We start from the raw sequence: 23,065 nt of genomic DNA, 5'->3' as shown, positions 1-23,065 counted from the left end.
TTACGTTATAAAAGGGTATAAATCATAAACTTTCAGATGAATAATACCTTAAAGCACGACAAAGTAATTCATTTTTGTTCAGCTGCAAATTAACTTTGTCGTATCTTTAAAAAAATGAAGACTAATAGACTGATATCAGTCATACTCCGACATTTAGAAACTTTAACCTGCCATTTGACCTTTCCTGCACGAAATACAAGATAAGGCGGTTGAAGTCAGGAAACGAGGCCAGGCCTACAAAACCAGAGCCTTATTATCCAGTGGCGGTTTTTTTTTTATAAATCTACCCTTATGCAAATCGTTTTGTTGGCCATTGCCGTCGCTGAGCACGTGCTTTAAAACACACTAAGGCAAGTATTATTTTTTTGATTCGTCTGTGCAGTAAATTTATACTCGACAACGCAATGTAAAATTATAATTGTTTTACAACAAGAGTGAGGACTGTTCCAATTGAGGTTCCTTGACTTTGAAGCCTGTGGATTCTCAATATCTTGCTTTCATTTCAAATAATTGTTTAACAGATTCTCATATTTATAAAGTTATTTTGTTTCATTTTTGGTGATATGGAAACAAATGTTCCTATTCGAAATGTATCGTCTTAAAAAAGCGCTTACTAAACATATGAATATGATTATTGAATTATTTTTATATTTTATATACAAAAAAATTAATAAAAAAAAATACCCCCAAAAAAACAACATATTAACGAGTGTAAAAATGGATAAAAGATATAGCTTTGCATCGGGACCCCTGGACACGTACAAGTTATGGTATTGTTTTTGTTCCTACAGAAGTGATCGAGTCATGATGGCGTCGTTTCTCCTTGTGTCAATATTGACGATCCTAACAAGTATTGCCGGTAAGTCAAAAGTCTGAAATAAAAAAAAGAATTTGGACAGATCCATGACGGCAAATTTTGGTCTACAATGTACAGTGTATAGGTTGGTGATATTTTAATGTGTAATTCACATCTTCAAAATATGACTACATTACACATTTAATGCTGTATAATATATCACTACAGTGATTCGAAACATTTTAGAAACAAATTATACTCAACGTAAAAGTGATGCATTTTCCGTTCAATACCACAATTGAAATACTTAATTCTGTTTATTGCAAAATATTAATGATAATAAATAAGAAATAAAGATTTTTTATTTATTTCATGTATTGCTGCTATTTTTTTCAGGAAAGTATTGAGGCATTAACTAAATATGTGAATAGATCGGTTTTCCTTTAAGTCAACTTGTCCTCTATCAAAAATGAGGCTGCTAAAACAAATCTCCATGTCTATTGCTATGATACATTAAAAAAAAAATATACCGGAAATAGTACTAATATACTCCAATCAGCAGCGACCATCTTCATGTTTCTGTTTTAGGTCACGTGACCGGAGATTACGTTCGGGTATGTTACCATACCAACTGGTCACAATACCGGCCAGCTGAGGGGAAATTCTTTCCGGAAGAGATTCCTGCAGATTTGTGCACCCATATTGTGTATTCCTTCGGCAAGCTTTTAGACAACAAAATATTGGCATATGAGTGGAATGACGACAGCAATGATTGGATGGTTGGTGGGTAGAAATTCTATATGTCTTAAGATACTTGTCTGTGTGTAGATATTCCGATTAAAGGCACTCGGACAAACTGGTCGGTTGGTAGAGATTCATATAAGTGACGTCATGGCAAACTGGTTGGTAGGTGGATATATATATTCGTGACGTCATGGCAAACTGGTCGGTACGTTGAGAATTCTATAAGTGACGTCATGAAAACTGGTCGGTACGTAGAGAATTCTATAAGTGAAGTCATGACAAACTGGTCGGTAGGCAGAGATTTCTATAAGTGACGTCATGACAAACTAGTCGGTACGTAGGTATTTCTATAAGTGACGTCATGACAAACTGGTCGGTACGTAGATATTTCTATAAGTGACGTCATGACAAACTGGTCGGTAGGTAGATATTTCTATAAGTGACGTCATGGCAAACTGTACGGTCGGTAGATATTTCTATAAGTGACGTCATGACAAACTGGAAGATATTTCTACAATTTCAATGATGAATTGATAACCTCGGGACTTTTCTGGAAATTATAAAACATTTATTCATTGATAACATATTTTATTTTTACATTTCACAATCCTTTTTGGAAAGAAGAATTCTTCTTTGTTACAGGGATGTATGAGAGAACAATGAATCTTAAAGAGCAGAACCCGAGCCTCAAAATATTGCTTGCTATAGGGGGTTGGAACCATGGCACGGCCGAATTCGTTAAAACTGTTGAAACAGAAAGCAAAATGCATGAATTTGCGCAGCACGCAATCACGTTTTTGAGAAAACGGAATTTCGATGGCCTTGACCTTGATTGGGAATACCCAGGGTCACGCGGAAGTCCACCGGAAGATAAACAGCGTTTCACGGAGTTTGTTAGGGTAAAACGTTTGGATTATATTTTATTTTATTTTTATATTGATCTTCAAAGACAAATGACCTAGCAGAAAGTGTGATTTCCGCGCTGTATAACATAAATATATTTATAAACAAACAATTAGAATACGGAATCTCACCGTACAAAACGGACCAAATCTCACAGTACGAAACGGAACAAATCTCAAAGTACGAAACGGAACAAATCTCACAATCCAAAATGGAACAAATCTAACAGTACAAAACGGGCCAAATCTCACAGTACGCACAAGAACAAATCTCACAGTTCAAAACGGACAAAATACCACAGTACAAAACGGACAAAATATCACAGTACAAAATGGAACAATTCTCACAGTACAAGACGCAATAAATCTCACAGTGCAAAACGGAACAAATCTCACAGTACAAGACAGAACAAATCTCACAGTACAATACAGAACAATTCTCACAGTACGAAACGGAACAAATCTCACATTACAAGACGGAACAAATCTCGCAGTATAAAACAGACCAAATCTCACAGTGCAAAACGGAACAAAGCTCTGTTCAATACTGACGACATCATTGCGCAGTACCGACCAAAATTCACTCTACAAAACAGATTAAGTTTAGCTGTTTCCTTTGAGTCTAGATTTATGAAATATTGTAGTGTTCTAATGAGTAAGAAAAGTGTATTTATCATACTAATCTTTTTTTGTCAGTAATAGCAAATATATTTCAGTCGTGTGGGTAATAATTTGATATAATTAACATTAATGCGGTCTGTTGAACATATACGAGTATGTTTGTTAAGTCTTCCGAAACTCCATGTACTGTGAGCGAATTCCAAAGAGGACTTATATCTTTAAAAACATGATTAATATATATCAAAAGACTATAGTTTGTACCTGACCATTGTTGTACATCTTTTGACAATGCATTTCAAAAAAGTAATGTCCCTTTTTTCGTTCAATGATTGGTAGATTTTAAAGGAGGAATTTCAGAATGAGGCAGCTTCTTCAGGAAATGAAACTCTTATGCTAACCGCCGCAGTGGCTGCTGGGAAAAATACAACAGACGACGGATATGAAATTAATAAAATTGCTGCGTAAGTATCCCGACCACTCAGATCCTACTGTCCAATTTCAAATTATATACATATATTTACCATTTTATGGCACTGCCACTATATAACCCTACCAATTCAGTTGCGAGTTCACCAGCTTATGAACTGCCAACTGAAATTTGAATTTGAAAATTTCAAAAAAAAAAATCGCACGACAAATAAAAAATCGCTGATGGTAAATATAAGCATTGAACGGCTTTCAGTTGGCATTCATAGTCAATCAATATGAATGCCAACTGGACAGAGGCAAATTCAACATGAATCGCTAGAGCGCTTCATGGAATTTGCCTTTGTCCAGTTGGCATTCATATTGACTATGAATGCCAACTGAAAGTCGTTCAATGCTTAAGTGAACGCTGCTTTTAATAATAATAGATATCCCTCTCGTTTACATCAACAGTGATCTGGATTACATATTCCTGATGTCGTATGATCTCCATGGGGCGTGGGAAACAGAACTTGGACACAACAGCCCATTGTACTCTAGGAGTGACGAAGAAGGCACTGACTTATTTCTTAACCAGGTAAATTAAATTGAACTTTACTCAACTACCGTCCCTTCAATGATGTATATGTATATATTACTTACGACAGTGTCTTTGATCTTTCTCGATTCATATGGCATTTGCGAAACGGATATATCAGAAGGAAAGGAAAGACAACGATGAAAGCAAAACATGGCATAAGATATGATGAACATTGAATAGCTGAAAGTATGGAATAGTGTAATGTCAACAAATGTCAGCTGAGTCAAGAAAGATCACTCACTCTGTCTAAAAATAATATTTCAAAACTTTCTTGTTAAAAATGTTCTATTTAGTCTTCAAAAATTGTAAATTAAATTGTAAATGAAGGAGACTTCTAAATTCTCTTCCGTCGTTTCCCTCTAATTATCACCCTATCTCTACTCTTCTTAAACTCACATTTTCAAAAATAAAATCACTTTATGTAAATTCTAATGTCATCTTTTTGGGGGAGGGCTTTATATAAGTGGGGAAAACTTGTGCCCGATCCCTTTGTATATTTATGATACAATAAAATATGTTTAAACTAAAAAAAACTACCGTAACGAAAGAGTTTCATAGCTCGAAGGCAGTCATTTGCGACATAATATGTAAACATGTGTGTTTTCGCCATTGCATTAGGTTGTAGCTGTTGTAAATGTTATTTGATAGCTCAAAGTCAGTTCAGCAGTATAAAAAGGGACATTTATTCCCAACATTGAACAAATTATATTTGTAAACATCAGAGAGACCTAACAATATGTGGAGTGTTTATACACTATAACGGCAATGCAGCAAATTAAGTGCATTTTTGTTTACAGGTATGTGGTGTGTTGTGCGCATGCGTTATCACTGGACGCAAAAGATTTACATATCTGCTGTTGACCAACAGAGATAGATTTCCCTTTGATAATTACCAATTCACATCTTTATATACATATTTCAGTGAAATCCAATTGTCATTGTCTATAAGGTGATATATTTGATATATGTAGTCAATAATAAGACAAACGTACAAAAAATCCTTTTTGTCGGGATGTCACTTAAATCATCCGGTTGACCCGGAAGGAGTACGTGAATGTGGGAGGAGACCGGAGTGCCCAGGGCTTTGGTCGGGTGACCCTATATCCTTTTACTTCCGTTGGGGATGAGCTCATAAACAGTTTTTTAACATTGACAGCTGTATCTACCGTATTCACAATGGTACGGTTTACAACATTGACAGCTGTATCTACCATATTCCCAATGGTACGGTTTATAATATTTACAGCTGTATCTACCATATTCCCAATGGTACGGTTTATAATATTTACAGCTGTATCTACCATATTCACAATGGTACGGTTCACAACAGCTGTGCCTAGCATATTTACAACAGTACGGTTTACAACATTAATTGACAGCTGTATCTACCACATTCATTATGCCACGGTGTTGAATAAGCTTACCATGGAAAAGAATAGAAAAAGGAAATAAAACTGGTTCTTAGTCCAGGTTTAGATACTCTCTGCCAGAGCTTTCATTTGCAGAGGAAGTAGGTGTTGTCAATGTAAACAATTTGAAGTCACGATTCGCTCTGAATAGAGACAGGTATATACCAATACCAGTTCCTATGGGGTTTGAAACAAACGCTTCTTGACAACGTGACATTGAAGTGTGCAATGTGCGTCTGAGCCTTAGGTTGAGATGGTAATTGGTAGTTGAATCATAAGGGACCTTGGTATACCCATATGCATGGTCGGTATAACTTGTTTTACAAATGTTGTAAAATACATACTTTTTCAATACATCACAATTAATCCGCTCAAAGGAAGTGAATGAACTAAAATTTAAAGAAATAGAAAGCTCTGTCGGATTTTGTGCCTGTCAGACTTTTAAATATACTAACCTTACTACATCAAAATATGCTATCTTTTGTCGTTCATATCTACTAAAACTATAGCCCGACCGATTTCCTTATCGACTTGACCTTAACTATACTAAATCGTAGTGGAATGCGTATTTCTCACAGTTCATTTTCTACTATTTTGCAGATAGATAGTTATTTACACTTTTAGATAAAGTGAATTGTTATGTAAAAATGTTGTTTCCTTTACTTTTTAGTTCTTGCGTCTTCGATTTGCTTCGTATGATAATTGCAAGAGAACTTATTCTGTATACATATATTTTTTCAACTGGATTCCTATTTCATTTTTAAATTTGATTATTTTCATTGTTATTAACACCCTGATCACATTTTCTAAACAATTCATGAGGTACATAATTATAAAGTTAAGGAATTTCAGTAGTTAACAGCCCTGGGACGTTTCTACGTTTTCGACCTCCTTTTTGCTGAATCTTTCAGCTGATGTACAATCTCTTCCCCAGTTAGACGATTCCTTTTACAATAACTCGGTGAAAGAGGCTGTACCTAGCTGTTCTTCGTTTGCATATGTGAAATATCGTGACAAAGAAAATGTCTTAATATAGGTATAAAAAATCCATACAGTACAAGAAGATTTTAATGTGATAGAAGTGGTGTAATTCAAGCTGAAGTGTGGATTAAATAAGAGTTAAATTAGAACAAAGAAAATGCTTTAAATGAGACTCTTGAAAAGAACAATGTAAAAGGAAATAAAATGAGACCGTTTCGGAACGCCTTCCGTTCCTTTGACGACAGATGACACCAAAACGTTGTCAAATACCATAAACGCCATTGGGCCTCCAAAGCGCAAATTGAATTGAAAGGCAGACTATGGGAAAGGAAAAAAAAGGTCCGAAGGCCAGGATTTTGTTTCTCCTTCGATAATTCTTTCTATAAAATTAGTAGGATAAAGTTGGGTTTTTTTGTTGTTGGTTTTTTTTTGTTTTTTTTTTAATAAATAAACGCCTACTGAATTGCCTCCACAAACATCAGCACCAACCGGATCGCCTTCACCAAAATGTGTTAATAATGTTCCATCCTTTTGATTATTATAATCATGAAATATTTCCCTGTATTCATAATGATGTCAAATTCAGGTACTAGATTCAAATGGGGGATTTTTATTCATATTTGACCATTGTTTGACAGTTTCCAAGTTAGAATTACAGCTTCTTTCTAAAGCATATGTTCTCTGTTGTTGCTGATATAGGATTGGGCAGTGGACCACTGGCTGTCGAATGGGACACCATTGAACAAGCTAGTAATGGGTATCGCTACCTACGGGAGAACTTTTACACTGGCTAATGCTAATAATCACAGCATGGGAGCGGCGGCCCGAGGGGCGGGGTCGGCAGGGAAATACACCAGAGAGGGAGGGTTTCTCTCCTACTACGAGGTAAAGTCTACATCCTAAACGCAACGCTTGATTTGTAATATTTACATTTACACTGCAGCCCCACTATATAAATTTACCAAGCTCACTTGGAAGTTATGAGTCCGTAACTTCAAAATCTTCATTATGACGTCATTATTATAGTGACGTCATAATTGTCACGTCGGCGATAACGAAAGATGGCTGTTGAAAAGGCTGTTCCGTCTTTGACGATAATAAGTTGTTTATTCATTACTTTCAAATTCGTTGTCAAATGTAAATGTAAGCATTGAACTGTTTTCATTTGGAAGTTATGGGCTGATGAATGCCAACTGAACAAAGACAAATTCAACATGAAGCGCTAGCGCGCTTCATTAAATTTGCCTTTGTCCAGTTGGCATTCATCAGCCCATAACTTCCAAATGAAAGCAGTTCAATGCTTAAATAAAATCACAATAACGCTATGTAGTAGATGTTAAGGCTTAAAATACAAGTTATAGGATTTAATTATGAGAATGTGCAAAAGAAAGTATAACATATATACCTGTGTTGGTAGTATTTGAAAATGTTTAAATGTGTGATTCGGTGTCCGGTCTTGTCAGTATATAAATCCAGTCATATATGAACGCACTATTTTGAATATAAATCGGTTTGAAACGTTAACTGTGTCTGTAGTATAAACTCTACTACTACAGATCTGTGACAGTATCCGGAAGAATCACTGGACAATAGTCCGTCACCCAGAACACGATGTGCCGTATGCCTACGGCGGCGACCAGTGGGTCGGTTATGATGACGTAACGAGCGTCGGGGTAAAAGTAAGTAAAAGGCTATCACGTGATTTAGAGATCCCGTTGTTTAGATGTTTATATACCTCTGAGATAAATGTTCATCCCCGTGCGCTTATGTGATGTTTGGTGTTTCATGTGCACTTTACAGTGAGATGAAGGAACAACTACGATAGTAAGTCCGTGTGTTTTGCAAAGAAAGCATTATTTTGTGAAACCCTGAGTCGCCCTGTTCCACCTTCTCCAGATAGTGTGGGCCCCCCTATTTCATTTCCTCGTGTTGGTATGGATATCCTGTTCTATCTCCTCCTGCTGTTAAGGGTCTCTCCTGTTGTAATGGGGCTCACTTTTCCATCTTCTGTTTTTATGGGTATCTTGTTCCATCTCCTGTTGTTATGGGTATCCTGTTCCATCCCCTGTTGTTATGGGTATCTTGTTCCATCTCCTGTTGTTATGGGTATCCTGTTCCATCCCCTGTTTTTATGGGTATCTTGTTCCAACTCCTCCTGTTGTTATGGGTATCCTGTTCCATCCCCTGTTGTTATGGGTATCTTGTTCCAACTCCTCCTGTTGTTATGGGTATCTTGTTCCAACTCCTCCTGTTGTTATGGGTATCCTGTTCCATCTCCTCCTGTTGGTATGGGTATCTTGTTCCATCTCCTGTTGTTATGGGTATCCTGTTCCGTCTCCTGTTGTTATGGGTATCTTGTTCCATCTCCTGTTGTTATGGGTATCTTGTTCCATCTCCTGTTGTTATTGGTAACCTATTCCATCCCCTGTTGTTATGTGTATCCTGTTTCATCTCCTCCTGTTGTTATGGGTATCCTGTTCCATCTCCTGCTGTTATGGGTATCCTGTTCCATCTCCTTTTGTTATGGGTATCCTATTCCATCTCCTGTTGTTATGGGTATCCTGTTCCATCTCCTGCTGTTATGGGTATCCTGTTCCATCTCCTGTTGTTATGGGTATCCTATTCCATCTCCTGTTGTTATGGGTATCCTGTTCCATCTCCTGCTGTTATTGGTATCCTGTTCCATCTCCTGTTGTTATGGGTATCCTGTTCCATCTCCTGTTGTTATGGGTATCCTTTTCCATCGTCCAATGTTGTCTCCTTTTAAATAATGCCAAAAACTGCTGTTGATTTCTTACTATATGTTTTTGGCCTAACACGTACAGCATTTTACATTTGGCCTATACACGTATAAGGCGGAATAACTCTCATTCAAAATTATTTCAAAATAAACATTTTTCCAAGTATTATCATTATTTTGTATCATTATTTTGATATGCTGGGAATAATGTGTCCACCATGCAGAACCCGGAAGCATTTTGTATAAAAACCAAAAAACCAACAAAAAAAAAGATAAATATATATAAAAATAAAATATAACAAAAGTACAACGCTGTAGTTAGCAACCATATGATATCGGAGAGAACGCAGTTGTTGGCAATCTTGTTAGTTTCTAATGAAGAATTGATTTAAGTTCCATTTGGATACATTTGTCAGCGAAATGATATACTGTGATATAATTAAGTTTTCTTTGTCTTCATGGTAAATACTCAAATCTGATTGGTCGAAAATTCTTTTCATTCTTCTATGAAAGAAATTCCGAGAATGGCGCGAAAAATGTGACGTCACAATACGACAATTGACGTTGCGTATTGATTTGAGAAAAAGAAACCCATTTAAAACCAGTAAAATTGTACATAAAACATGTTTTAAATTAGAAAATAATTTTCAAAAAATAATTATAAGCGTTGATGTCAATTATTTTACTTAAGCATTGATGTCATTTTTTTTTTAGTTTCATCGGGGTATGAAACAAATTTTGTTTGCAAACTGTATGAATCCGCGTAGCGGATTCTTACAGAAGTTTGCAAACAAAAAGTTTGCAAATTTTGTTTGCAAACTTCTGTAAGAATCCGCTACGCGGATTCATACAGTTGGCAAACAAAATTTGTTTCATACCCCGATGAAACTAAAACAAAAATGACATCAATGCTTAAGTAAAAAAAAACAATTCGCGAGATTTTCATTTTTTGTTCTATTTGTATTCTTTCTTGACGTCTTCCTTTGTACGACGTTTTACAGTATATCGAGCTCATGTTTCAGTTGTATTAGAAACATCATAGAGTATTCTAAGGGACGTCTGTTATGATGTGATCTATTAGCTGCTAGTAATTCAGGTTACGCTAAAAACCTATGATTTATCTAAAGGTAAGAAATATTGAAAATATTGTTTTCTTTATTTTCAGACGGATTATATCAAAGCCAAGGGTCTTGCCGGGTCAATGGTATGGGCTATAGACTTGGATGATTTTAAGGGTGAATTTTGTAACCAAGGCAAGTACCCCTTGCTTCATGCTATAAAAAATAACCTTGAGGCTGGTGGAATACCCGTCATCACAACTCAAGCACCAACCTTCACTACCTCACAAATACCTGCGTCTACCCAGTCGCCTCCACAAACACCGGCGCCTACCACAATGCCTCCACAAACACCGGCGCCTACCACAATGCCTCCACAAACACCGGCGCCTACCACAATGCCTCCACAGACACCGGCGCCTACCACAATGCCTCCACAGACACCGGCGCCTACCACAATGCCTCCACAGACACCGGCGCCTACCATAATGCCTCCACAAACCTCGGCACCTACCCAGACGCCTGAAGAAACAACAACATCGGCACAGTCATCTACAAACATTCCATGTGGTATTTATATTTTTCCTTCACGAAATTGTGATAGTATATTTGCTGTCTTCGTTTGAATGCGTTGTTTTATGATATTCCTTAACACAAATCGTGTTTTGTTCGATTTGATTTATTCCTATGTGATTTCATTAATATAAATAAACGGGTTCAGTATGAGGCTTCCTGACTTTGCTGGGTTTTAAATATTTTACTATCATTTCTTTTGTTTTAACGACAGGCGCAGCCGTAACTTGTCCGGATGCACACCTGTCAGGTGACGCTTGTGATCCAAACAAATTTTTTTTCTGCAACCATGGTCAGCCAATGCGGATGTCCTGTTCACCAGAACTCATTTGGAGCAACGCGATGAAGTCATGTATCCATTCAGCTTTCTGTAAGTTGTCCTGAAAATTATGCTATTTTCCAACACAATACTAAGAAGGGCAATGTCAACTGACAAAGTGATTTAAAAAATTGTCTTTCTCGCACTACTTAATCCTTACCCAGGTGTTCAGACCTGACGATTGTGTAGCGATTTAAAATTGTCTTTTCAATCCTTCTAACTTCTTACGCCTGTGTTCAGATCTGGCAATTGTGCATATATAACTGGTCATCAGTCCAATGTACAATAGCACCTTTTGCGTTACCAATGTAATAAGCAGAATATGCCATTGTAACGAGGTTGTAATGAGAGAAATGTTAAAAGATGCTACGCAACATGTTGCTACAGTGTATCAAATAATGCATGAAATATCATTGACTTAAATGATATAGACCAATAATTGTAATAAATGAAACAACATTCTGCAACGGTCGTTTTTCAATCCGAAAGTTTCACACTTAATATGGAAGCAGGATTTAACAGAAATTCTTCGGAATGCAGTCAATCAATTCTTAATTGTACAATACAAAAATAGAAGGAAAAAGGAGGAGGATATTAATATTTAATAATATAAACAAAAGTCTATTGCTGGCTTTGAAATATCATATCTCATAAATTGCAGATAACGGATTTCATCAGGATAACAGCGTCACATCGACCTCTTCCACGCCATCACCGACCAACATCCCGGGAGGCCAAACCTGCTGTATGTATTTAATCTAAGGTTCACAATGTATCAATGATACTTTTCTTCTCAAAAGACGTTTTTAAACATGGATATTGATATATATTTACTGTACGGCCTTGCATCATCGTGCATCCCATGACTGTGATTCAGTTATAACAATATATAAATGTTAAATCACTGACATACATTGTATCAATTGTACGGTATTTATCTAGTATAATTCTAACATGAAATATCTATAAATGTCTCAGATTATATTATTCATGCTGAAAATGTAAAAGAAGAAAAAAGAAAAGAGTTATAATGATGGTTACACACAACAACAACAACAACAACATCAACAACAACAACAACAACAACAACAACAAGGGAAAAAATAAGCAAAAACAAAAAACAGCTAAACAAAATCCATTAACTTATATCAATGAATTAAGTTTAATTTAAACATGTCATTAATTGCTAAGAACATGATATAAACAAAACAAGCTGGGTAATGGACTCACGAAAAAGTTATCTGTTTAGTGATGATATATGATTACATTTGCATGTCATTTCTGATTGTTGATTAGCGGTTATACCTTCAATGGGATGTTCGGCTATGTATTCATTATCATGTAAAAAAATCAGAGATTTCCATCACAATAACTCAAAATCGATAAGACAACAAATTGGGCAAAATGTTACCAAAATATAAATATTTGCAAGAAGAATAAGAACATAAGGTTTGGAAGGATAAGCGTCTCCACCGACGATATTCCTCACACAAGTCTAGGTCAAATCCAGTTTGAACCACAGCTAGTGCGATTTGTATTAATCATGCTAATTCTATTTCTCTACAGCTGGACCTTCTGAATGTCCAGACGGAAAGTATATTGCAGACCCTTGTAATGAGGGATGTTATTATCAATGTGCCTTTAGACGGGGCTTTAAACATTGTTGTCCAAGTGGCACGCGCTGGAATACTGCATTCAGTACGTGTACGTTCTGACATAAACACTAAAGTGTTGTGAATCTGACTTTTTGTCGGCCATTGTTCTTTAATTATATCATATCAGAATAAAAAGGCGTTTTGAAAGATTGATTCCTGAAATGGATCTTTGTCATCTTTTATATTGAGGATATTCAGTCAATTTAGTATTTTGTTTTCATTTGAAACGCATACAACGATAGCCAAATCAACTCTGCTTTGTTGCATAAAATGCACGAAAGGCTTCACTCCGTCAAAGAATATGACTTTTGTTTAAAATTTGGAACAGTATATCATTCTAATATAGATAAATAGAAATTACAATACAGTTGAGTGTGATTGAATAAATGTTGAATTATTACACAAACGAGAAATTGACAAAGGTATCCCATATATCCTTCGCGTTGGAACACTGTTACATACTAAATATTTTTTAAGTGAATTTTAGTACATCTATTAAACGAAGAATAAATAAGTAGCAATTTCTTGAGGGGGTTTCTGGGTTAGTTTTAGCAGTACATTGTATATATATTTGTATTTCATACTATAGGAACTTTAAAATATGACTAACATCATGGTTATTTAAGAAATAATATACAATATATATATAAGAAGGATATACAACGAGGACGAGGATATTTTGCAATTAAATTAATAACGAAGGCCGCAGGCCTGAGTTATTAATTAAAATTGCAAAATATCCAAGTCCGAGTTTTTTAAATTAAAAAAAAAAGGATGACAAAAAATGCGGCCTTCGTAGGATTCGAACTCGCGTCGTGATAAAAAAATGTGCAAAGACTAACCCGTTAGCCCACTCGACTACAGTAACCTGGGTGAATATTAGATACATAACATTGTAACAGCCGTGACTCACGAGCGTGTGTTATTGGCACGAGCGTGTATTATTGGAAAATAATACATGGTTTTAAACCAATCAAAACTGGCGTTGCATAGCAAACATGGTAGAATAATCTATAATCAGAACACTTATACTGATACATTAGACAGACATTACCGATATAACTTTCACACCCCTGGCGATTTAACGTGTGCTTTGGCACTCTATCTAACAAGGTGTTTCCAAAACGAGGTCATTTAAAACGTCGTTTCTACTTATTTTACTGAGAAAATTATAATTTAACTAATAGAGATATATAGCTAACGTTTGTTATCCTCATCTCCATAGCAATTTCTCTTTTCAATAATTATACTTATTAACCATCAATGTCAATTTATTTTGTCTTTTATACATGCGTCTTAACAATGATACTCTCTCTTTGGTTTTTTTTTTTCCTCTTCTTTATATCTCTTTTAGTCTTTTGTCAAATTAAATACCAATTTTATCCTTATATAACCTCGGCGTTCTATAAATTAATCAATTAACATTGCTGTGATAAGGTTCTCATCAGCCATTGTCTGATTTCTAAGTTTTTCCATCTCTGAATGAAAATGTACATAACGACGGACTTGTAGCCCGGGGATCTATCACCTATCTTGTTAATGGTGTTCTATATATAGATCAGTAAGTAGTCCTTACATGTATTAACATTGATTGGGGTAGATATCACTTTCATATTTACAGTTATACCAGCAGGGGCCTAATGGTGAGTTAAACCTTAGAAAAAGATACAATGAAAAGTTATATGTAAATTAACAGTATAAATGATGCCAATTATTAAGTTTAAGATTTTGATGAATTAACGAAATGTAGTATGATAAACTATACAGTAAAAGTATTATCAACACTAACAAAAATGTTTTGTTAATAACATATTTTGATTCCATTTCAAATGTTCTGGGAGTATATCATACATTCGATAACAGAACATTATATTCTGATGTCTATACACAGAACATTTCAAGATGGCGTCCACACGCGCTCTTGAGATACTTACGGCATTGCTGTTGACTGTGGGTAAGTATTTTAAGGTTCATTGGTTGACTTTTAGAGTTTTTCGGATCAATTAACTTATTCTTTATTGAAAATTACATTTTAACAGCATTTTTTGGGGGGAGGGGGGGTTCTGTTTTTTCTTTTGTTTGTTTTTTGGGATTTTTTGTTTTGTTTTTTGTTTTGTTTTTGTTTTTGCTTGGTTGTTCTTTTTTATTCATTTTTTTAAACGTTTTACGTTTACATGTTTTGTTAATAAAGTTGGAGCAAAAACATTTTATATCAAAATCTTTATCAATTTGAATGCACCTTGATTAGAATACAATAACTATGTTGGTTTTTTAATCAATATATTCAAAAGGTTTAGTAACAGGAGGCTATGTCCGTGTGTGCTACCACAACACCGCATCCTTCCACCGTTTGTCCGCCGGTCAATTTACACCCGAAGACATCAACCCACATCTCTGTACTCATATCATCTACTCCTTCGCTCAGATATCTAACAACGACCTGAATGGGACAAATGTGAATGATGAGAGTACATCTAATGAGACTGGTAACTACATGGTGTCGTCATTGTTGTATATAATGTGAATTTTGATTGAATTGATTTAAATTTTAATTTCAATGTAATTTGTTTTAATATAATTTTAAGGATCATGAATGCATATTTAACGGAATGCATAACACATGCACACGTCCCAACATAATCAGACGTATACATGTGTTTGAATGTTAAAGGCAACATTATGAGAAATAATCGATTGGAATTTTAGATCAGCATACTTTGAATTATGTCTTAGAGACACAGAAATAAAACTTACCGGGGAAATTCATATTTTGAATGTATCCCCATTCAGGCCTCAAAATAGTCCAGCTACTTAATCATCGAGCCAAGATATGTCTACAACTCTGACTATTTTACTACCGTTCATGCGTTTCCTAAAAGGAGCTTTATATATCTTGTAATTAGTGACAACCATATCTCATGCCAAAAAAACAAATAAGGTCTGAATCGCATATTGATAATATATGTACATTTTTGTAATTTTACTGATTCGATTATAAGAGTTAATAACTCACAAGTATTTGTACCTACTGCCAAACCTCGATAACTCGAAGTCGTTTGGATCGTGAAAGATAAATTGAGTTATCCGAGTCTTCGAGTTAACCTAGTTTCAAGGTAAACGTTTAGGTACATGTATATGTTTATATATGCTGTATATATGTCGTTCATACCTTTAATTTTGTGACAATAATGTTTTGATATATTGCGTTGATCAATATTTATTATGAAACTACTAAAGAAGACTTTTTTAAACTATCCTGCGACTCACGAACTCATGCTGTGCATTATGTAGAGGTTGCTTCACATACAAACTTTAAAAAGCTGACGCGATGGTTAAACATCTAACAAACAAAAATACATCAATATCATTTTCCCTGCTATTTGATGTTATAGGCATGTTCGAGAGAACAATTTCCCTAAAGAAAAAGAACCCACACCTTAAGATCCTCCTGGCCGTGGGAGGTTGGCTCCAGGGCACTGCTTCGTTTGTCGAGCTGGTTGCAAAAGAGTCTAACATGCGTTTGTTTGCCAACAATGTAGTCAAGTTTCTTCGAGATCGAGACTTCGATGGATTCGACATTGACTGGGAATATCCCGGTCATCGCGGGAGTCCACCCCAGGACAAGCAGCGCTTCACCACCCTCATACAGGTGAACGTACATGTAATACAAAGATAACAGACAATAGTTTATTTTCTTTATGACATATTGATATGGGATCTATCTACATAATATTCTAAATGTAGAACACTGGGTGTAACTGTAAGTAATTCTCAAATTTTACACGTGTGTGAAGTAAATTATAACACATCGTCGGCCCATTCATCTTTCTGGATGTCAAATCCTGTATTATTCGACCAAGAACTTCCCTGTACTTAATTAAGAATATAACGGATTGCGGATTGTCGAAATTTATTCCCTAATTATATTATCGGACAAATCCAGCCCTGTAAAAAAACATATCGGGAAATAACCAAGGATAACATGCTTAAAGTAGGTTACTGCAATTTTTGACTGTTATCATAAAAAGCGCGTCTTGTGAACAAAATTCCCTAACTGTTTAAAATGATGTGGGGTTGCTTTCAAACCTGACATGATGATAGTATAACTAATTCTAATAACAGCAACCTACATCTTTATTTCGACCTATAATAAAGCGTTAAACAGATGTATACCTCGAAACTATCATTGTTTCCAATTGAGAATGAATTAAAATTAAAAGAAGAAAAAAAGAAAGAAAGAAAGAAAGGGGAAAAATATTGAAATCTACTGTCAAGTTAAAGATAAGAAAATTGCAATGTAACAGCTACCTTTTATCTGATTAACGAAAAATAGTTTTTCCTATATCGCAAATTACGGGGATCTTGTATGAGTGGTTAGGTCATGTGGGAATCGGTAAACCACCGGTAGTTCAATAATTTGGTATGCCGCGATCTTTTTGGCGATGTATCCTGTTTGTAATATATAGTGCGTAAACTAAGATGTGTATTCCTGATTGTTTTGTTAATAATATTCCCCAAATTTACTAATAATTTTAATGAAGAAATTTCGTATGTTCCTTATCCCGCCACAACTAACACAGTATGTTTATCTTTCATGGATATCCTCATTACATTTTGCGCCACTAATGAATGTTACAGCTCACGAGAGAGTTTGTCTTCTATGGGTCATCTCTATAGCAGAATAATGTTGAATTTCAAATTTCAAACACGAATAAATATCTTTAAAAATGCACAAAAATAGTCATATAATATACCAAAATGTTTGTTTGTCTTAAAATCACAAATAATTTGATGTAGATGTTAACCATTTCTTCTATAGAGTTACTTTGTGGTAAGTTGTAGCATGGAATAATTCTAAGTCACAAAAATAACCAAACCTGAAAAATAGCCCAGCTGTCATGCTCACAAGTGTCTATAGCACAGGGTAGGAGCATTTGTTTGACCGGATTTGACTTTATGTAGGTATAAACACATATTTAGTTTTGACCATCAAATGCAAATGGCGGCTGTGGATGATATTACACAAATATGGCATAAAGGGGGCATTGCAGCCATTAAAAACCTTTTTTAAGACAAATTGTCAAACCGGTGAGTTTTGGGCCTTTTCCAGAAATATATATCTTTAACCCAAACTCAACGGATGAACACTTTTTCCTAAAAAACAGTCTTCCTTTCGTGTCTAGAGTTCTTTATGGTATCTAATAAGAGCATTTTTGACGTTTGAAATACCTGTCATAATTGTGTGATATTATTCACAACCGTAATTTGCATTTCAAGGTCAAAATAAAATCAGTGTTAATACATAACATAAAGCCAAATCTAGTCACACCAATACTCCTATTTTTGTGCTTTAGACTCTTGTGAGCAAAACGACATGACTGTTGAACGCAATAAATGCGATACATATGAGTTAATTATGTCCCCCTGAAACATGCATTTTTCTCATGTTTTATTGCAATTTACAAACAACTGAGCAAATTAAATGTCAAAAGCAAGGCCCACAGTTTGACATGATACATATCAAAATGTTATCAAGTTATTTCTATCAAATTGCACCCTAGTGGGGATTTATAGCCTTGTAAAATTTCAACTGTTTTGGCTGGATTTCCTGTTTGCCCCTTAAGAGTTTTTAAAACGTTGAATATATTATTTTCTTGCGTAATGCAGATATTAAGAGACACATTTGAGGAGGAAGCGACGAGGACGGGTCGGAAGTGTCTCTTGTTGACTGCAGCAGTGGCGGCCAGTCAGTGGATCACTCAGTCCGCGTATGAGGTGACGAAGATATCCGGGTACGTAGGGGTGAATTCCGGGTTCACCCTGATCCGTTCATTCATATGTAAACATTAATCTCAGCTGTGTTACCTATTTGTATTCATTTTAGATTGTGGAAACATTTGCCTTATGAAAGTGTTCATCAATGACTCCTATTTACTCATATAACACCATCCCGCAATATTTTTGGAAAATGAATTTTAAGATTTACTGCACAACATTAATAAACTTTAACGATGAAGATCACAAGCGCTTTAATATAATTCGTTTCAATTGAATTATACAAAACAAATCTAGGATATCATGGGATTTGACAACCATTTTCTGCACTGATAACTGGAGGCCTTGCTGATCAAACTGTTGCTCTTTAATGGTTTATAAAATCATTACTTACAGTATATTAACCATGCAGCATTTTAATGTATTGCATATACTTGCCAGGGTTTCAGGGAAAGTATAGCTTTACTTAGATAGAAACTGGGGGAAATAACAAAACTCATAGCTTTTAGAAATTCATCATTTTTTGTAAGCATTTTCAGCTGCCCCTGATCAAACTCCGACCTATAGAATTTGCGTGATTGAAAACACGACGAGTCAAATCTGTCTTTTTCTGAAACAATCATTGAAAAACGGACAGCAGAAACTGGAAAAGAAAGGGATAATACTAAGGGGTGTGAAGGGTAGATTTATGATAAAGTACGAGGGGAGATAAATCGCAATAAAAGTCATAACATGAAACGATTTAGAATGATTTAATGATTGAATTTGATAGTATACTGTTTTAAGTTCAATCAACCCATTAAGGTAATATAAGATCGGTTGCTAAGGATACTTGGATCACGGGCGGACGGAACGCTTTGATAGTGCCTTTATAGTACCCAACTAGACCGAAATCATTACACAGACAACGGATACATTGTAGAGCAGCACGTGGGTGCGGGGATCAATACTAATTACCTTCCTCACAATTGCGAGACTGAACACTCCAAACATTAGGCAGTGTCAATTGAAGCTGTTTCAAATTATTGTCATTTCTATTTTGACAGAAATCTGGATTTCATCTTCCTGATGACGTATGATTTACATGGACCGTGGGACCATCGCCTTGGACACCATAGTCCATTATACAAACGTACCGGCGAGTCACATACCGACAGTCAACTTAACCAGGTAGGTACTGGGACAATAACACTAAATACACAGATTGAGTATTGTTTTTCATGTCAAAAACGTTAACAATACTAAAACTTGATAAAGATATGGTATTTCTATCTCAAAATCATATAAATATATATATAGAAAGAGACCACTGAAAAGAACTACGAGAATGGGACCATGGCCCATATTCAGGAAACTTTCTCGTGCTCAACCATGAAATATGTGTTCAACCAAACTTTCTTTAAATATGCTTAAATCATGAAATATTTTAAAACAATTAAATATAAGCATAAAAATAAGATATCTTACTTTTCAATGTTTTACCGAAATTCCGTCAAATCATTAAAAAGTATCAATTCCGATATCAGATTGTTTACCAAAAGTATTTTAGTGAGCACGAAATGCTTATCTGAGTAGAGTACAGTTTCATTGATACGAGTCCAGTTCTTCCCTAAAGAGTAAGCGTTCTGCTGCTTATCAACTACACTAGCATTGTAAATTTGTGTCAAACCCATGTAATGTCACATTGTTATCATGAGGACATATGTGATGATAATATAAACAATATGCATATCAACGTCAAAAGGGTTGGGATGTATACCTAGACAACACTAATGTCGAAAATTCTTTGTAGGACTGGGCGGTGCACAACTGGCTATCATTGGGCGCCCCACGTGATAAGTTGGTGATGGGAATAAGTCTGTATGGACGATCATTTACAACGTGGTGGCCTTCAAGTGAACCGAAGAAGCTTGGGATGGGCAGCAAAGGTGGCGGTGTACCTGGAGAATATACCAACGAGACGGGTATTCTGGCTTATTATGAGGTAACCCGAACAAACACCTTGTATTAGATGAGCTTGGTTTCTTCTGGAGTAGTGTACGTTCACTTCATTTGAATAATGACGCGGTTCATGATATGCTCAAATGTTCTTAACGTTCTTCTGAAATCCAATATTGAAAATTATGAACGTTATTAACAAATGGGTCCATTGAGCTTTCCCATGCAGATATTGGCAATTATGTTGACCTTTTTCGAGTTTTTTTTGTTTTTCTTCTAGGCATCAACACTTGATGCCCTTAGCGTATCTGACGAGTCCTAGAAAGATTGTGTCCTTCTAGAACTCGTCAACTCGTCAGCTGTATTGTGCAGTTAAATTTATCTTGGCTCTACTGTATCATGCTCTAAATTTGTGCTGAAAGGTGCTCTAACACGTTGTTTGTCTATCGTAAGATCCTTTGATTGATTCCTAATAGTATGTTATGTAAAATGGAAGGAATGCGTCGCTTTAAGTAGTGAAGCCTTGGTTATGTTGTATTATATTTGTTATCGAAATTTCATCAATATCACAGGTATGTGACAAAATCCGGAACGAAGGCTGGACAGTGCAGCGTCATTCCGAACACATGGTGCCGTATGCCTACAGCAGTGATCAGTTTGTGGGTTACGATGACGAGGAGAGCGTTAGAGTGAAGGTATACTATATAATGCTTATTCTATAATCAAAAGTTTGACCATGAATGTTCCATTACTTGCATTTTATACAACTTTGAGCGGATTTAGTTCAATTCAGTGGTAGTTTTGTTGAATAGTCATAGCTTGGCTGCAGAGGGTAACTTTAGAAGTTTGCTGTCGAAAATATTCCATAAGGTTTCAAGGTTCAAGTTTTATTCAAAACTTTAGGTCATTGGCCATCATAAGGTACTAATTTGCTGCTAGTTTCATGGTATTGCGGCATTTTGGCATGCTTTTTTTTTGAGATTATGGAAAACTTGAGGATGAGCAATATTAACACTCACTCAACAATTGTATGATTTATTTTAAATAGACCGAGTATATAAAGACCCAAGGTCTAGCAGGTGCCATGGTTTGGTGTTTAGACCTGGATGATTTCAGCGGTCAATTTTGCAACAAAGGTCCTTACCCTCTTCTACGGAAGATAAATGATGTTTTAGGATCCGGTCAAAACCCGAAAAGTACCACTACTCCGAAGAAAAGAACGACACCGAAACCAACTCAGAGAAAAACAACCGCGCACAAACCAACTCAGAGAAAAACAACCGCGCCCAAACCAACTCCAAGAAAGACAACCGCGCACAAACCAACTCAGAGAAAAACAACCGCGCCCAAACCAACTCCAAGAAAGACAACCGCGCACAAACCAACTCAGAGAAAAACAACCGCGCCCAAACCAACTCCGAAAAAGACATCTCCGCCAACAACACCAGCTGTCGGACCAACGAGCATATCTTGTGGTGAGGGTGCATTGCATATTTAGTTATTTCATGTTGCTTATAACATTGCTGTGTGCGAATGCTAACAATTTCTTGTTTTTCCTAACAGCACAGTCATTTTACGCATAAACAGATCATGATCATTCATTTGAATTGATAGTTGATAATTATTTTTCCAGCTTTACTTTAAGCATTCTTAGAAGAAAAAATAACTGTATGTTACTATATCAAGGTACTATTTGCATGTGTATTTTTTAAACTGTTGTCTTTTTAACCACTAGTATGCCGTTTTAAGATGATCAATCGGCATTTTCACAGTTTCTATTTCTAATTTTGTGTGAAGGTGCTAATCATTTTTCGTCAGCCCTTTGTAACGATGTAAAAGTAAATATAAGATTCTTAGATAATTGATGATACTGCTTTATTTCGGTAGATGTACCAAGTCGCTGTCCACACGGAGGATTCCTGGCGGATCCATGTGACCAGAGATGTTATTACCAATGTTCCCATGGCACTGCTCATCACCGATGTTGTATTTCCGGTCTCCATTGGCATACGAACTGGAACTCGTGCGGTTTTCCATTATAACCAGTCCAAATAACATGTGCCTTGTCATGTTAAATAGCTTATGCATCAATATATCGTATAAGATGATACGAAAGTCTGTGTCCTTTTTGATATTTCATTTATGATTATTTATTCAATGAATTTAATCATACACTTTAAGTCGCCCATCTCATAAATGACTGTAGTGTGAGACTTAATGCCCAGATACCTCGGTGCAAATTAGATTAATTTATTACCAAAGTCTTATTTTTCCATTTTTTTTTTTTTTTACGTTGGCCTGGCGCGACTAACCACCACTGACAAAGTAATGACTTATGAAAGGAATGGAAATAAAACCTCTTCAGATAATAAATCTAGTACAAAAATGAAACACGAGTTGCCTCCCCTCCATTAACGATTGAAGATTTGGTTACGAAGTGTGTTATTGTACCGGGAAACGTAGCGAAAGCTAATATTCTGCGAAATATATAAACTGGACAAGGGTCTAAATTGGCTGAGCTTTTCCGAAAACGTTATAAAACCGATAT

The 23,065-nt window shown here is 35.7% G+C and overlaps 1 protein-coding gene across 1 annotated transcript; it reads left to right on the top strand.

Annotated features, from left to right (window-relative positions):
- The first annotated feature begins 797 nt into the window (after positions 1 to 797).
- On the top strand, positions 798 to 22,632 carry LOC117315998. Its single transcript, XM_033870519.1, has 21 exons — positions 798 to 859; positions 1,385 to 1,579; positions 2,183 to 2,439; positions 3,400 to 3,524; positions 3,943 to 4,066; positions 7,159 to 7,344; positions 8,016 to 8,138; positions 10,365 to 10,827; positions 11,045 to 11,200; positions 11,811 to 11,894; positions 12,716 to 12,861; positions 14,426 to 14,447; positions 14,696 to 14,758; positions 15,096 to 15,290; positions 16,197 to 16,453; positions 18,472 to 18,596; positions 19,626 to 19,749; positions 20,372 to 20,563; positions 21,090 to 21,212; positions 21,566 to 21,992; positions 22,405 to 22,632. Exons 1-21 carry the CDS (start codon positions 805 to 807, stop codon positions 22,557 to 22,559), a joined length of 3,597 nt encoding a protein of 1,198 aa, XP_033726410.1. The 5' UTR covers positions 798 to 804; the 3' UTR covers positions 22,560 to 22,632.
- The last annotated feature ends 433 nt before the right edge of the window (positions 22,633 to 23,065 follow it).

Source organism: Pecten maximus, chromosome 1, assembly GCF_902652985.1.
Source record: "Pecten maximus chromosome 1, xPecMax1.1, whole genome shotgun sequence".
Lineage (NCBI taxonomy): Eukaryota > Metazoa > Mollusca > Bivalvia > Pectinida > Pectinidae > Pecten > Pecten maximus.
This window is presented reverse-complemented; position numbering and strand designations above follow the sequence as displayed.

Coding starts and splice junctions, on each gene's coding strand:
- LOC117315998 (XM_033870519.1), top strand. CDS start 805: ATGATGGCGTCGTTTCTCCTTGTGTCAATATTGACGATCCTAACAAGT. Junction 3,525..3,942: donor GAAATTAATAAAATTGCTGC/GTAAGTATCCCG, acceptor TTACATCAACAG/TGATCTGGATTACATATTCC. Junction 20,564..21,089: donor GTATTCTGGCTTATTATGAG/GTAACCCGAACA, acceptor TCAATATCACAG/GTATGTGACAAAATCCGGAA.